This window comes from Symphalangus syndactylus, chromosome 16, assembly GCF_028878055.3.
Source record: "Symphalangus syndactylus isolate Jambi chromosome 16, NHGRI_mSymSyn1-v2.1_pri, whole genome shotgun sequence".
Lineage (NCBI taxonomy): Eukaryota > Metazoa > Chordata > Mammalia > Primates > Hylobatidae > Symphalangus > Symphalangus syndactylus.
Window position 1 is genome coordinate 31524593 of NC_072438.2, and position 13065 is coordinate 31537657.

The following is a 13065-nucleotide window of genomic DNA, read 5'->3' on the forward strand; positions in this document are numbered from 1 at the left end:
TGCTTGGTACTATAAGAGATTCAATAATGACTAAGTTGCTATCATGTTATTCTTAGTACATTTCCAGTCTCAATTTCACTTCTTCTTGCTTGTCATCCATATTTGTTTCTCCCCCATGTGCTCAGGTCCTTCATGATATTCCCTGGTTGGCCAAAGCCTGATAGTTCTGGGTCCTGTCCTTGCTTGGACCTCATGAAGCTAAAGCTCTTTTTCATTATTTTTAAGAAAATAGTCCTACTCTCCATGCATTCCTATCAAGACATGCCTTAATCAGCGTACAAGATCTAATAAACTCATTTCCACTATTTTTCTCTGAGGCAAAATAGGAATTGGTAAGAACTAAATTGATTATCTCTCCCTGGAGCCAAGTTTGTGTTTGGGTATAATTCTATGGGGCAATGGAGTCTGTTACTAATAAAACTCAAAGTTTCAATGGAAAATAAATTGGGAAAAAGACCCTAGATAGGAAGGGCCCAGATGTTTTCCATTGATTTTCATCTTACCAGTAGGGTTCTTTCTCCCACTGTTACCACATGGAGATTCTCTTTCCAGAGTTCTTCTCAGTGAAAACCTTAGAGGGTTCTGTGCTTTGCATCTGTAATTGTGTGATTGGCTGTATCAAAGAGAGTAAACTCGATATGAAAGGTGATGCTGAGAAAAAAAAAATCCAAAACCATTTACGCAACTGTCATATCATTCTCCTTCTGGAACACTTTTTTGTAGTGCTTTGGGCTCTATTTTCTCCTACATGTATTGAGGCATATAATTTGCGTATAATAAAATATACTCTTTTAGATTTACATTTCTATGCATTTTGATAAACTTATGTAGTCAAGTAACCACCAAAAGTCAAGATGTACAATATTTCTATCACTACCCCCTGCCCCACCCACTGCCAAATTTCTCTTGTGTTCCTTTGTAGGCAATACCCTTTCCTCACTCCCAGACCCTAGCAACCTCTGATCTGAAGTCTGTCCCTTTAGTTTGCCTTCTTTGAATGTTATATAAGATGAATCATACAGTCTTGTGGCCTTTTGAGTCTTACTTCTTTCACTTAGCATAATACTTTTGAGTTATTTTGTTTCATGCTTTAGAACTTCATTTCTCTTTTTATTGCTCAGTAGTGTTTCATCATATGGTATACCACAATTTGTTTAATCATTCACAAGCTGGCAATTATTGGCATTGTTTCAAGTTTGTGACAATTATAAATAGTCACTATTAAAATCCACATACAGTTTTCTGTGTAGACATGTATCTTCACTTCTCTTTGGTAAACACCAAGGAATGCATTGATGAGATGTGTGGTAAATTATGTTTAACATCGTAAGAAACTACCAAACTGTTTTATAAACAGCTATGTCATTTTGAATTTGTGCCAGCAATATATTAGCATTCCAGTTCCCCAACATCATCTCTAACATTTGGTACTGTCACTTATTTTTTTTTAAATTTAAGCCATTCTAATAATTGGGTAGTGGTGTTTCTTTGTGGTTGTAATCTGCATTTCTCTAATGGTTAACACTGTTGCATATCTTTGCATGTGACCATTTGTTATCCATATATCTTCTGTAGTGAACTGTCAGTTCAAATATTGAGCCTATTTGGAGTTGTTTGTTTCATTATTGAGTTTCAAACTTTATATATTCTGGCTATTAATCCTTTTTTGTGTGTGTGTATGTGTGTGTGAATATAAGTAGCTCCCTTACAAATATGCAAACCAAAAGAAAGAATCATATCATAATTGTCTTACCAGATTTTGAGTAGTATCCAACAGCAGCTATTATACTCCTCCTTCAATCTTTAATCTTAAAATTTTAGATTAAAAAACAACTCTTTGAAAGTTGTGTGAAAACTAAGGACTCTCTGTATAAATGCATATATATATGGGTATACATATACACACATAAATATATGCATATATGTATATATACACACATAAATATATGCATATATGTATATATACACATAAATATATGTTTATATATTTATGTGTGTGTATATATATACATACACATATACACACACACACATATATATACATATATATACACACACACACACACACACACAGAGTGAGAGTAAGAGTGCACCAGAGAGAGACAAATTGTCGCATTCCTTTTTAGGAGTCCACAAGATAACTACTCCTCAGGTGGTATATAAACTATGAATCATGAACCTCAGGTTAGAAACTCAAGTGTGACCCTATAAATGCCATCTTGCATCACTATAATTATCTGCCTTCTTTATCTTAGTTTGACACACACTGTTTCCTGATGCTGAAAAAAATCACACAACTGTGCAAACTAATACACAGTAGATACATTTTCATTCATTTTAGTAAGGTCTGCACAGCTACACAATAATTTTGTTTATCACTCTGCTTACTTCCATGTTTAATTCCCAGAGAAGCCAGTCAACAGTCACCATTTACAAGTTCTCTTTATCACCTCTGTCCCCTTCACTTTCAGCAGATAATCTTGATACCTTCTTCCTAGAGAAATAGAATAAATCAAGTGTGAATGAATTCCCCACTTAATTCAAACTTAGGCCTGTACTGATCCTTTCTTCCTTCTAATCTCAGACAGAGATGTGACTCTCTTTCAGGCAATGCTAATTCTTTCATCTGGGCTCTCGATACCATTCTATCCTAAGCCTTGTTTCAGGAAACATCTCCTCCACCTGTATTATTAATGTTTCCCTCTTAAATCACTGTTTATTCTCAAGATGTGATCATGTTTATCTTTTACCATATTAAAAAAAAAAACTCCCTCCAATGTGTAGCTCACTTCTTATTTCTTTTCTTTTTTTTTTTTTTTTTTGAGACGGAGTCTCGCTCTGTCACCCAGGCTGGAGTGCCGTGGCGCGATCTCGGCTCACTGCAAGCTCCGCCTCCCGGGTTCACGCCATTCTCCTGCCTCAGCCTCTCCGAGTAGCTGGGGCTACAGGCGCCCGCCACCACGCCCAGCTAATTTTTTTTGTATTTTTAGTAGAGACGGGGTTTCACCGTGGTCTCGATCTCCTGACCTCGTGATCCGCCCGCCTCAGCCTCCCAAAGTGCTGGGATTACAAGCGTGAGTCACCGCGCCCGGCCAGCTCACTTCTCATTTCTCCTCCTTCTTTACCCCAGCCATTTCTCTTCTATTACAACCAAGGTTTTTAGAATATGTTACTCTCACTGGCTCTAATGACTATTTTTCAATCCAGTACCAACTCTGTGGTAACCCCAAGAATCCATTAAAATCATTATAAGTAATAAATAACAAATGGTCTAATTACAAAACAAATGAACTGATTATTTTTGACCCTTATAATACCTGACCTCTTGGAAATATTTGATATTGTTGACTATTTCCTGAAATGTATTCTGTTCTTATCTCCTATAGCAACACTCTCTCCAAACTACACTATTAGTGTCCACACATTTGTTGTGGTTCTCCTTGACCTCTTCTCCAACGAAATACAACTATGTTGGTGATAGTCAGGCCTCTTTGTTGAGACCATTTTATTCTCAGTTTACCTAATGCTCCTGGGTGACTAAACTATGATTTAATCATCTATAGATAGATAACTAAACTACCATCGCTCTTTAAATTATAAGTCACAACTCTGGACTTCATACCAGTTCACTTTTAGGAGTTCTTCTCATAAGCCGCTCAAGTCCATCCTGTTCCAAATAGATGTCATCATTGTCACCTTTCCCAAACTATTCTCCAAACTTGTTTCTCCCTGTTATTTCTACCTCTGTGATTATCCTATCATTTTCCTTATCATCCAGTAAGAAGCCTGAGAATCTCACTAAATTGTTCTTTTTCTTAAAATTCCCATTTCTGAGTAGTCATTTAATCACTCATACATTCATCAGTGCAAGAAATAGTTTTGAATATATACCCTATGCCAGTCACTGTGCCAACATTTTGCTAGGTGGAATCTTCTCTTAGCTTTCAAACTGCTTACAATTTAATGTTGTAGAGGCAACATGATATATTTGATAAGAGCTTAAGGAGGTGGTATCTTAGTTAGACTGCAGTGGAAGAGTCAGAGAGAACTTACCGGGGGCAACCCTTGAATTGAATGATAAAGGATCAATGGCTTGGCTAAAGAAAGGAGGAAATAATAATCCAAGAAGGAACAGCATATTTCAAACCTTGGCAATGCAGTTCTACCTCCTAAACCACTCATAATCTTTCACTTTCTCTCCAGATATATGGCCAGAAAGTTACATACAGCAGGTCTACCATATTTCTCATACTTTTAATGCAATTAAAAAGTCTTCCTAACAGGTCTCATTGGCCTCTAATATTACCATCCTCCAATCCATCTTCTAAAACACTGGTGCTAGAGTGATCTTTCTGGAGTACCAGCCTGAGCATATCTCTCTCCTACTTAAAATCAATCAGTAGCCCCCAATTTTTTTTATTTGCATCAAAAGACATAATGATTTAGCCCCTTGCTAGCCTCCCAGGTTCAATGAGTGACCATCATCAAGCACATTTTTGGTCATTCAGCTTACTGGATATGCCAATGTTCTCATCAATTTTTGATCCTTTGCATGTGTTGGTTCTTCCTTTTAGGAATTGATTTTTTCCTTTTGTTAGACTGATAGCCGCTTACGCTTCATCAGGCTCAGTTATGAGCTCTTCTTACACGTCCCCCTTCTTAAAAGAACTCATAAACTGAGTCTTGATGAAGTGTAAGTGGTTATCAGTCTAACAAAATACATTAGTCTATCCCTTTAGATGCTCAGGTAAACAAACATTACTTCCTTTATGTTCCATAGCAATTTATGCATACATTTATTATGCCATATATTACATCATATTATAACCATTTACGTCTCTATTTCCCCAGAGTTTCTTGAGGAAAAAAAATATCTTTATCATCTCCATATCCTCAATACTCAACATAGTCCATGGTATATTTATAAACTGTTCAAAATATTTATTGAGTGAACATGAATTAATGAATTAATATTAGGTAGTTCCATTGATTAATGAGAGGGATTTTTGCTGTGAAGTTGAGAACTTTTCTATTACCCTAAATAGTTAACAATTGTTTACCAAGCTCTTACTCTACTGCAGTCATGGTGCTAGATGCTGATGATTTAAAAGTGAGAAATGCAGTCCTTGCTTTCAAGAGGCTTATGTTCTATCAAGGAAGACAGACTGAACAGGCAACTACAAAACAGAATTGTTAAGAGATGTGATAAGGAAAATAAAGAGAACTATGAGCTTCTGAAGAATTAGGGAAAAAAAAAACAGAGTAAATGAGGGTTAAGATGAGACCTGAAGAATGGAAAGGGATGACTATTCTAGACAGCCGGAATTATATGTGAAAGTCCTGGATGAAAGGAATGGCACAGCCTATCCAGGGAACTTACAGAAAATCAGTCTGGATAAACCACAGTAATCTATGGAGAGTAAATTGGAGATAAGATTATGAAGGGCTCAAATAGTTCCCAAGGCTTAAAAACAGGGGGCAGAAAAGGGAAGATTATATTTTTAAAAATTCCACTAGCTGCAGGTTAGAGAGTGTGTTGCAGGATGGCAGAAGTGATAGTGGAAGTTTATTCCAGTCATCCGGGCAGAAGCTAATGGTGGTATCACAGGAACTCTGTCTTCTCCACCATCCTTTAAGAAAGTGCTTTGTGATGATAGAGTGAGAAAAAAAGCCATTATGCACTGAAGGGCCTCTAACACCCTGCCTTCTTCCCTGGGAAATGACGAGAAAGCAATGGCATGAGAGCCATAACTTAATGGCAAGAAAGAGCTTCTATATCTGGCTTTATCTGAATGCCAGTTTAAATGTGATGTAACTCTTTATAAGACAAGGCATGAGGTGCTTAGGCTCAGAAATGATGAGAGATTGGGAATTAGGCCTGAGCAAGATAGAAATAAGAGTATGTTACAGAATAGATCATGAAACAACAACAATAAAAGTATCTTCCACAGGCAAGAAAAACCTGCTCTTGATAGTCTGCTGAATAGTGACTGAGATGACTGGCAGTAAAATATGAGACTTTTCAAGTGGATGAAAGTTAAATTCAATAGGCAAGAAATATGATTTGAAAAAGGAGCTTCTATTCATGTACTTTCTGTCTGTGAAACAGATTTTAAAATGAGACTTCTCTGGTTCTACATCGCTGCCTAGCATGGGCACCCAGGCAGAGTCCAGATTGTCCCAAGTTGTTGCTGTCATTTTGCTTTCTTAGAATCTGGCTCCAAGTCTTCCTTCCCTTAAAAAAAAAAAAAAAGTCACATGAACCAGAAGGTAGAATTTGAGTGGCCGGAAATATTTTCTACCATACATTTCTTTCAAAATAAACAACTACTGTAGGGAAGAGCTCCCCTAAAGCTCCCTGCTGCGTTCCTTATTTCAATGCCTCCCAGTGGAGCTTCCGTTTGGTTCCATAACTGGAGGAAAATAATTCAAGTGTAAACCAAGCCTCCTGGTGCTCTAATACAACCCATCCTTTGCTATAAATATTGTGCTTATTTCATTAAAATGAGAGGTTCTCTTGTCCTGTATTACGAAATATGAAAATATATATTTTGCAGGCACAGGCTTCTCATAAGCCCCCAGTCACTCATTTAGATGTTACAAACATGGCATGAAATCTTAATTCAGTGATATTTACTCCAGATGAATAGCAATATAGGCATTATAGTACACAATCCATATGGAAGGCCCATGACAAGTTCTGCTTGACTTGACTTCCTAGATATCTCTCCATCCCATCCACTTTTCTCTATCCTAATGGTCAGTGCCAAAGTTCAAGCCATTACTATTTCTTCCCTGGTGACTGTAACTGACTGATCCCAGATGACTTTGCCTACAGCTTTGCCCCATCCAGTCTGTCCTCCACACTGTGGCCAGAGTGATACTTCTGGAATGCAAAATGAATAAATCATGTCACTCATCTATTTAACACTTATCAAAGGCTTCTTAGTACCATTAAAATAAAGTCCAAGCCCTTCAGAATGCCCTTGCAGCTGGGCATTCTGCCTTTCTCTTTTTCTTAATCTCTCATCCTTTTGTCTTTCCCACTTGATGTTCCAGGTAGGAAATGTGTACCTTTCTAGCTCTTGAACATAGTTTTACCCCTGCTCAGTGAGCTCTTAGTGACCATTTGTTTTTCACTTTAGATATTATTCTTAAAGTCTGTTCTGCCTCTTGATAAACAACATTAAGTGCCCTTTCGATGAAGTCACACTGTATCTTGCATACTCTTGTTGTACCTCACACTTGATCACAAATGATGATTTATTAACTGTCTGATTTTTTTCTGCTGAACTGTGAACTTCCAAAGAAGAAAGTTTGTCAGTGTTGTTCACCTTTGTATTCCCAGCACCTAGCATAAAAATGTGCATATCAATGTGTTAAATTAGTTAATTAAATCAGTGAATAGATGGATGGATGCATGGATGGATGGACGACAGTGAGTCAGAAAAAGAGTGTATTAGTCTATTTTCATACTGCTATAAAGAAATGGCTGAGACTGGGTAATTTATATAGAAAAGAGGTTTAATGGACTCACAGTTCCACATTGCTGAGGATGTTTTACAATCATAGTGGAGGATGAAGGAGGAGCAAAGGCACGTTTTACATGGCAGCAGGCAAGAGAGCATGTTCAGGGGAATTACCCTTTAAAAACCATCAGATGTCATGAGACTTATTCACTATCATGAGAACAGCACAGGGAAACGCAGTCCCATGATTCAGTGACCTCCCACAGGGTCCCTCCCATGACATGTGGGGATTATGGGAGCTACAATTCGAGATGAGATTTGGATGAGGACACAGCCATACCATATTATTCTGCCCCTGGCCCCTCCCAAATCTCATGTCCTCACATTTCAAAACATAATCATGCCTTTCCAATGGTCCCCCAAAGTCTTAATTCATTTCAGCATTAACTCAAAAGTCCACAGTTCAAAGTCTCATCTGAGATAAGGCAAGTCCCTTCTGCCTATGAGCCTATAAAATCAAAAGTAAGTTAGTTACTTCTTAGATACAATGGGGGTACAGTCATTTGGTAAATACACCTCTTCCAAACAGGAGAATTTGACCAAAATGAAGGGGCTACAGGCTCCATGAAAGTCCCAAATCCAGCAGGGCAATCAAATCTTAAAGCACCAAGATGATCTCCTTTGACTCCATGTCTCACATCCAGGTCATGCTGATGCAAGAGGTGGGTTCCCACAGCCTTGGGCAGCTCCTCCCCTGTGGAACAGCCCTCATCCTGGTTGTCTTCAAAGGCTAGTGTTGAGTGTCTGTGACTTTTCCAGGTACATGGTGCAAGCTATCAGTGGAGCTACCATTCTGGGGTCTGGAGGACTGTGGCAAAGGGAAATCTTCCCACTGGGCAGAACTTTGAGCAGTATAACTGGTTGTGCACTTTTCATGGAAGGAGAAATGGCCAGATATGCAATTATATACTAATTCATGAGCTATAGCCAGTGGTTTGGCTGGGTGGTCAGGTTTGGCTGAGGTGTTTGCTGAAGGCGAAGGAAATGGGTAGAAGAAGGATAGTAGAAGAAGGTAATCATCAATATCAGAATGGGTAGTAGAAGGTAGTCATCAATACCAGCTATGACCACATGACCAGTTGCAGAAACGAAGAATGTAATTGTCATGAGTATTTCCTCTTTCTTTTGTTAAGAACTTATTTGCGCATGTATACAGTTGTATTAAGAAAAATCTTCATTTTATTTCCTTTCTTTTGCCTTTATCATGTGACATAGGATTTATTGACTTCATATCAACATTTAAGTGTTGTTAACTTTATGTAATAGCACTTAGGTTAAGGATTAGTGCACTTCCAGTTGTACAAAGGAGAGCTGTATAATGTTAGGCATAATTATGACCTTATTATTGTTTTTATTTGAAGATTATGTATTATTTCAGGAAGTGTGTATGGGTTGAAGTTGACAAGGGGTGGACTTGTGATGGCTAATATTGAGCGTCAACTTGATTAGACTGAAGGACGCAAAGTATTGTACTTGGGTGTGTCTGAGATGGTGTTGCCAAAGGAGATTAACATTTGATTCAGTGGACTTGGAGAGGCAGACCCACCCTTAATCTGGGTGGGTACCATCTAATCAGCTGCCAGTGTGGCTAGAATAAAGCAGGCAGAAGAAAGTGGAAGGACTTGACTTGCGGAGTTTTCCAGCCTTCATCTTTTCTCCTTTGCTGGATGCTTCCTGCCCTCGAACATCAGACTCCAAGTTCTTCAGCTTTTGGAGTCTTGGACTTACTGGTGGTTAACAAGGGGTTATCAGGCCTTCAGCCACAGACTGAAGGCTGCACTGTCAGCTTGTCTACTTTTGAGGTTTTGGGACTCAGACTGGTTCCTTGCTCCTCAGCTTGCAGACAGCCTATTGTGGGACTTCACCTTGTGATGATGTGAGTCAATACTCCTTTATACACTCCACTTTCTATATGCATCTATCCTGTTAGTTCTGTCCCTCTAGAGAACCCTGATTAATACAAGGTTAGTTCTGTCCCTCTAGAGAACCCTGATTAATACGGGGTTAATAAACTGTACAGTTTGTACAAAGAATGTAAAGGAAGAGGATGGAGACTTGTATCCTCTCTATAAAGTGAGGATGATTAAAATAAAAAAAAACCCCTCATATTATTATGAAAGTTAAATGAGATACTTATTATATGTAGTGCACTAAAAACTGTGTCTGGCATGTTGTAAGCAGTCCCTCCAACAATCTCAGCTATTGTTAATAATCATAATGTCGTATTCTCAAAAATATGACAATAAATGGATAAAAATTAAAAATCCGGAAAAGTTCTTGCTGATATCTCTCTCTTGGCCTTAATGATAAAAAGGCTTTGAGACTTTCTGACAATGCCCAGCATCTGTGGTCCTAACTCATTGGCATTCAGGAGGTAGTAATAGAGTACAATGGAGCACTTTCTGCCCTAGGATCAAAGTTCAAGCCTTATTACTAGAGTTGTTTCTGCCAACTTTCTAACCTCTTCAACTCTGGACCCTGCCTGTGTTCTGAGGCCCGTGGCACCTTTTTGCTCCCCCCTTGCTTTTGCTGACCTTCTAGTCATTGGTCCCTTGCCCGCCTACACTGGTGGTACTTGATTAAGTGGGCTTCTGCTCCTCACCCTTCCTTGTTTGGCTTGTATAGAAGATGGGTCAATGGCTTAAGGGCCTGCCCCTGGGCAGAGCACTGTGCCAAGACACACAGGAGAGGAATGCCACAGTGGTTAGTCCACATTAGCATAATTATCTCCTGAATCCACTTTCTACCAATTCATACTTTGTCTCTAACCAATCTATTTTTTTTTTTTTTTTTTGAGATGGAGTCTTGCTCTATCGCCCAGGCTGGAGTGCAGTGGTGCTATCTTGGCTCACTGCAAGCTCCACCTCCCGGGTTCATGCCATTCTCCTGCCTCAGCCTCCTCAGTAGCTGGGATTACAAGCGCCCGCCACCACACCCGGCTACTTTTTTTGTATTTTTTAGTAGAGACGGGGTTTCACCCTGTTAGCCAGGATGGTCTCGATCTCCTGACCTCGTGATCCGCCTGCCTCAGCCTCCCAAAGTGCTGGGATTACAGGCGTGAGCCACCGCGCCCGGCCTAACCAATCTATTTTTTAACCTTCTCTTTATTTTTTATAACTTTCTTATAAGTGGCATTTACAACTTGATGTCCTTTTTAAGGCTTTGATTAGCATTTTCCTAATGTGACATTTTCTCAGAAAATGTTTGCCTTTGTCCCAGGATCCCCCATACCAAGGAACATACTTCTCTGCTGCCCTAACTGAGTATAAGCCAGAGTTGATAGATGAAATATTTAATATTAATACCTGGTAGGGTGGAGGCAATGAAGAATCAAATGAATGTTGGCAACAAGGCTTGAGATGGATCCTTGAAGGCCCCTATACTTTGACAAGCATTAAACCTTTAGCAGTGAGATCTTAGGGTACAGATTGCTAGTTTGGGTAAGCAGCTAATTACCATGAAGTGTAAAAACATTCCAATATTTAAGATCTGCTCTTTAACGAAGAATTTCTCCAGGATAATGTCTTCCAATACAAGCCTATATTTTTCATATCTCCACAAGGTGTTGTCCATTAGACTAATCCCTAAACTTAGGCACTAGGATATAGGATGTCTCACAATTAGAGACTATGCCTACACATGTACTGGCTCTTAGTTATCCCATGTGGAAATTATCAGAAGCAAAATGACTCCCAGAGTTACTACATTTTTGAGAGGATGATGTTGCTCAAGAAACCCAGACTTTGACTGTTAACCCCCAAGCCCTTGAACCTATGTGAATAAGAAATAAATTAGGAAAGTTGTACCTTCCTCAGAAGAGCATCTTCTCCAAGCTTACTTCAGGTGTGGCCATCTACGAAATTAGCATATTTATCTCCCTAATCCTCCCAGATCCTAGGGATCCTCCTAGAAAAGACAGGGATGGGCAGATTGTCTAATAAAGGAATTTACTCCACTGCCAGGGCAAAGTCTTTGCTGTTTAATGTGTGTGTTATAGGCCAGCAATTTGTAAATAATTCCCGTTGTTCCTTTTCCCAAGATGGAGATTTCATTGTGGGTATCCTGTTCCCTCACAAATTTTTTTTTTTTTTTTTTTTTTGAGACGGGGTCTCATCTCATTCTGTCGCCCAGGCTGGAGTGCAGTGGTGCGATCTCAGCTCACTGCAAACTCTGCCTCCTAGGTTCAAGCGATTCTCCTGCTTCAGCCTCCAGAGTAGCTGGGATTATAGGTGTGTGCCACCATGCCCAGCTAATTTTTGCATTTTTAGTAGAGACGGGGTTTCCCCATGTTGGCCAGGCTGGTCTCAAACTCCTTACCTCAGATGATCCACCTATCTCAGCCTCCCAAAGTGCTGGGATTACAGGCATGAGCCACCGCGCCTGGCCAGCTCACCAACACTTTATGCTGGATAAAGGGAACAGATAACTTGTTTTTTAGCTATTAGTCACTAGACCAGAACATCCACATCTGGATCTGATAGTAAGGAGTGTACATCACTCAGCAATACTGCACTTCAAGCTAGATCCTAAAATAAATGCTATTATGTGAGTGGTTATTTTCCATGGATGAATAGCCTCTGTTAAAACATATCTATAGGAAGAAGGATATGTATGGATAGCCACTAGGCTAAGAGGTACACCGTAACAGAGACTAGTGGTAATACCCTTCTTCCTTGTCTCATCCACCACAGAGGGCAGTAAAGGTAAATATATATTTTCCCAGCTGCTTCTGCAACCGGTGTTAGCCATATGACATGCTTCTAAATAAGAAGACATAAAGGTCAGAGGTCATATGTGAAAGCTTTTACTTTACTGACAAAAGGGGATGCCACTGGTTCTTTACCTTACCCCATTTTTCCTTACATAAAAGTGGACATGAAACTTGGTGATGTGGCATCCCTCTGATAACCATGAGAAAAACCCCAAGAGAGTTGAAGTGTTGCAAATCCTGACACTATTATGCTACTGAACACATCAGCAATAATCAATCTCCTGATTCCTGTGATATGATAAACAGTTATTCATATTGCTTTAAACCACTGTGAACTGGGTTTGCTATTGTTTGCTGTTGAAAGCATCCTCAACAGGGTCTTTGTAATGTAGTTGAAGTCTTTAGTATCACTGCTCTGGTAAAATCAACAGTGATTTTTGCACTGAATATCTTATTCTTTTCTTAGGTCAAAGTCTCTTGTTTCTTCACAGTCCATGTGGGATATATGCTATCTGCCATGAAATCTGTCAGGGTGCAGTTTTGCAATAGTCTCAACTGGGCAAACAATACAAGGGCCAGATGGCTATCATGATACATCAATCTTCCCAGAAGCAAATTTTATAATAACAGATTTAGAAACAACAACAACAGCAAAAAAAAGAAGAAAATTAAATAAACTATGAAGTAATAATTAGACATGAATAAACAAAAAAAGTCATAGAACTTAATGCTAGCACTTGCAAGTACGATGCCCACAAGACACTGCTGATAATTATAGCATTATTTCTCACAGATACCACTTAATACTGGAGAATCCTTCCGAGT

General features: G+C 39.1%; 1 protein-coding gene across 6 annotated transcripts in view; it reads right to left on the minus strand.

Moving 5' to 3' along the window:
* Positions 1-2400: 2400 nt before the first annotated feature.
* The window catches only part of PPARGC1A (PPARG coactivator 1 alpha), a 339704-nt gene continuing 329039 nt past the window's right edge, over positions 2401-13065 (minus strand). For 4 of the 6 annotated variants that reach the window (XM_063619457.1, XM_055246169.2, XM_055246178.2 and 1 more), the window contains one exon: positions 2401-2494. In XM_063619457.1, coding sequence (XP_063475527.1) covers positions 2431-2494 — 64 coding nt within the window. In that variant the 3' untranslated portion in view covers positions 2401-2430. Of the gene's footprint in view, positions 2495-6178; positions 6236-11210; positions 11436-13065 lie in introns of those variants that run through there. The other 2 variants (XM_063619456.1, XR_008651723.2) reach the window with 2 other exon arrangements.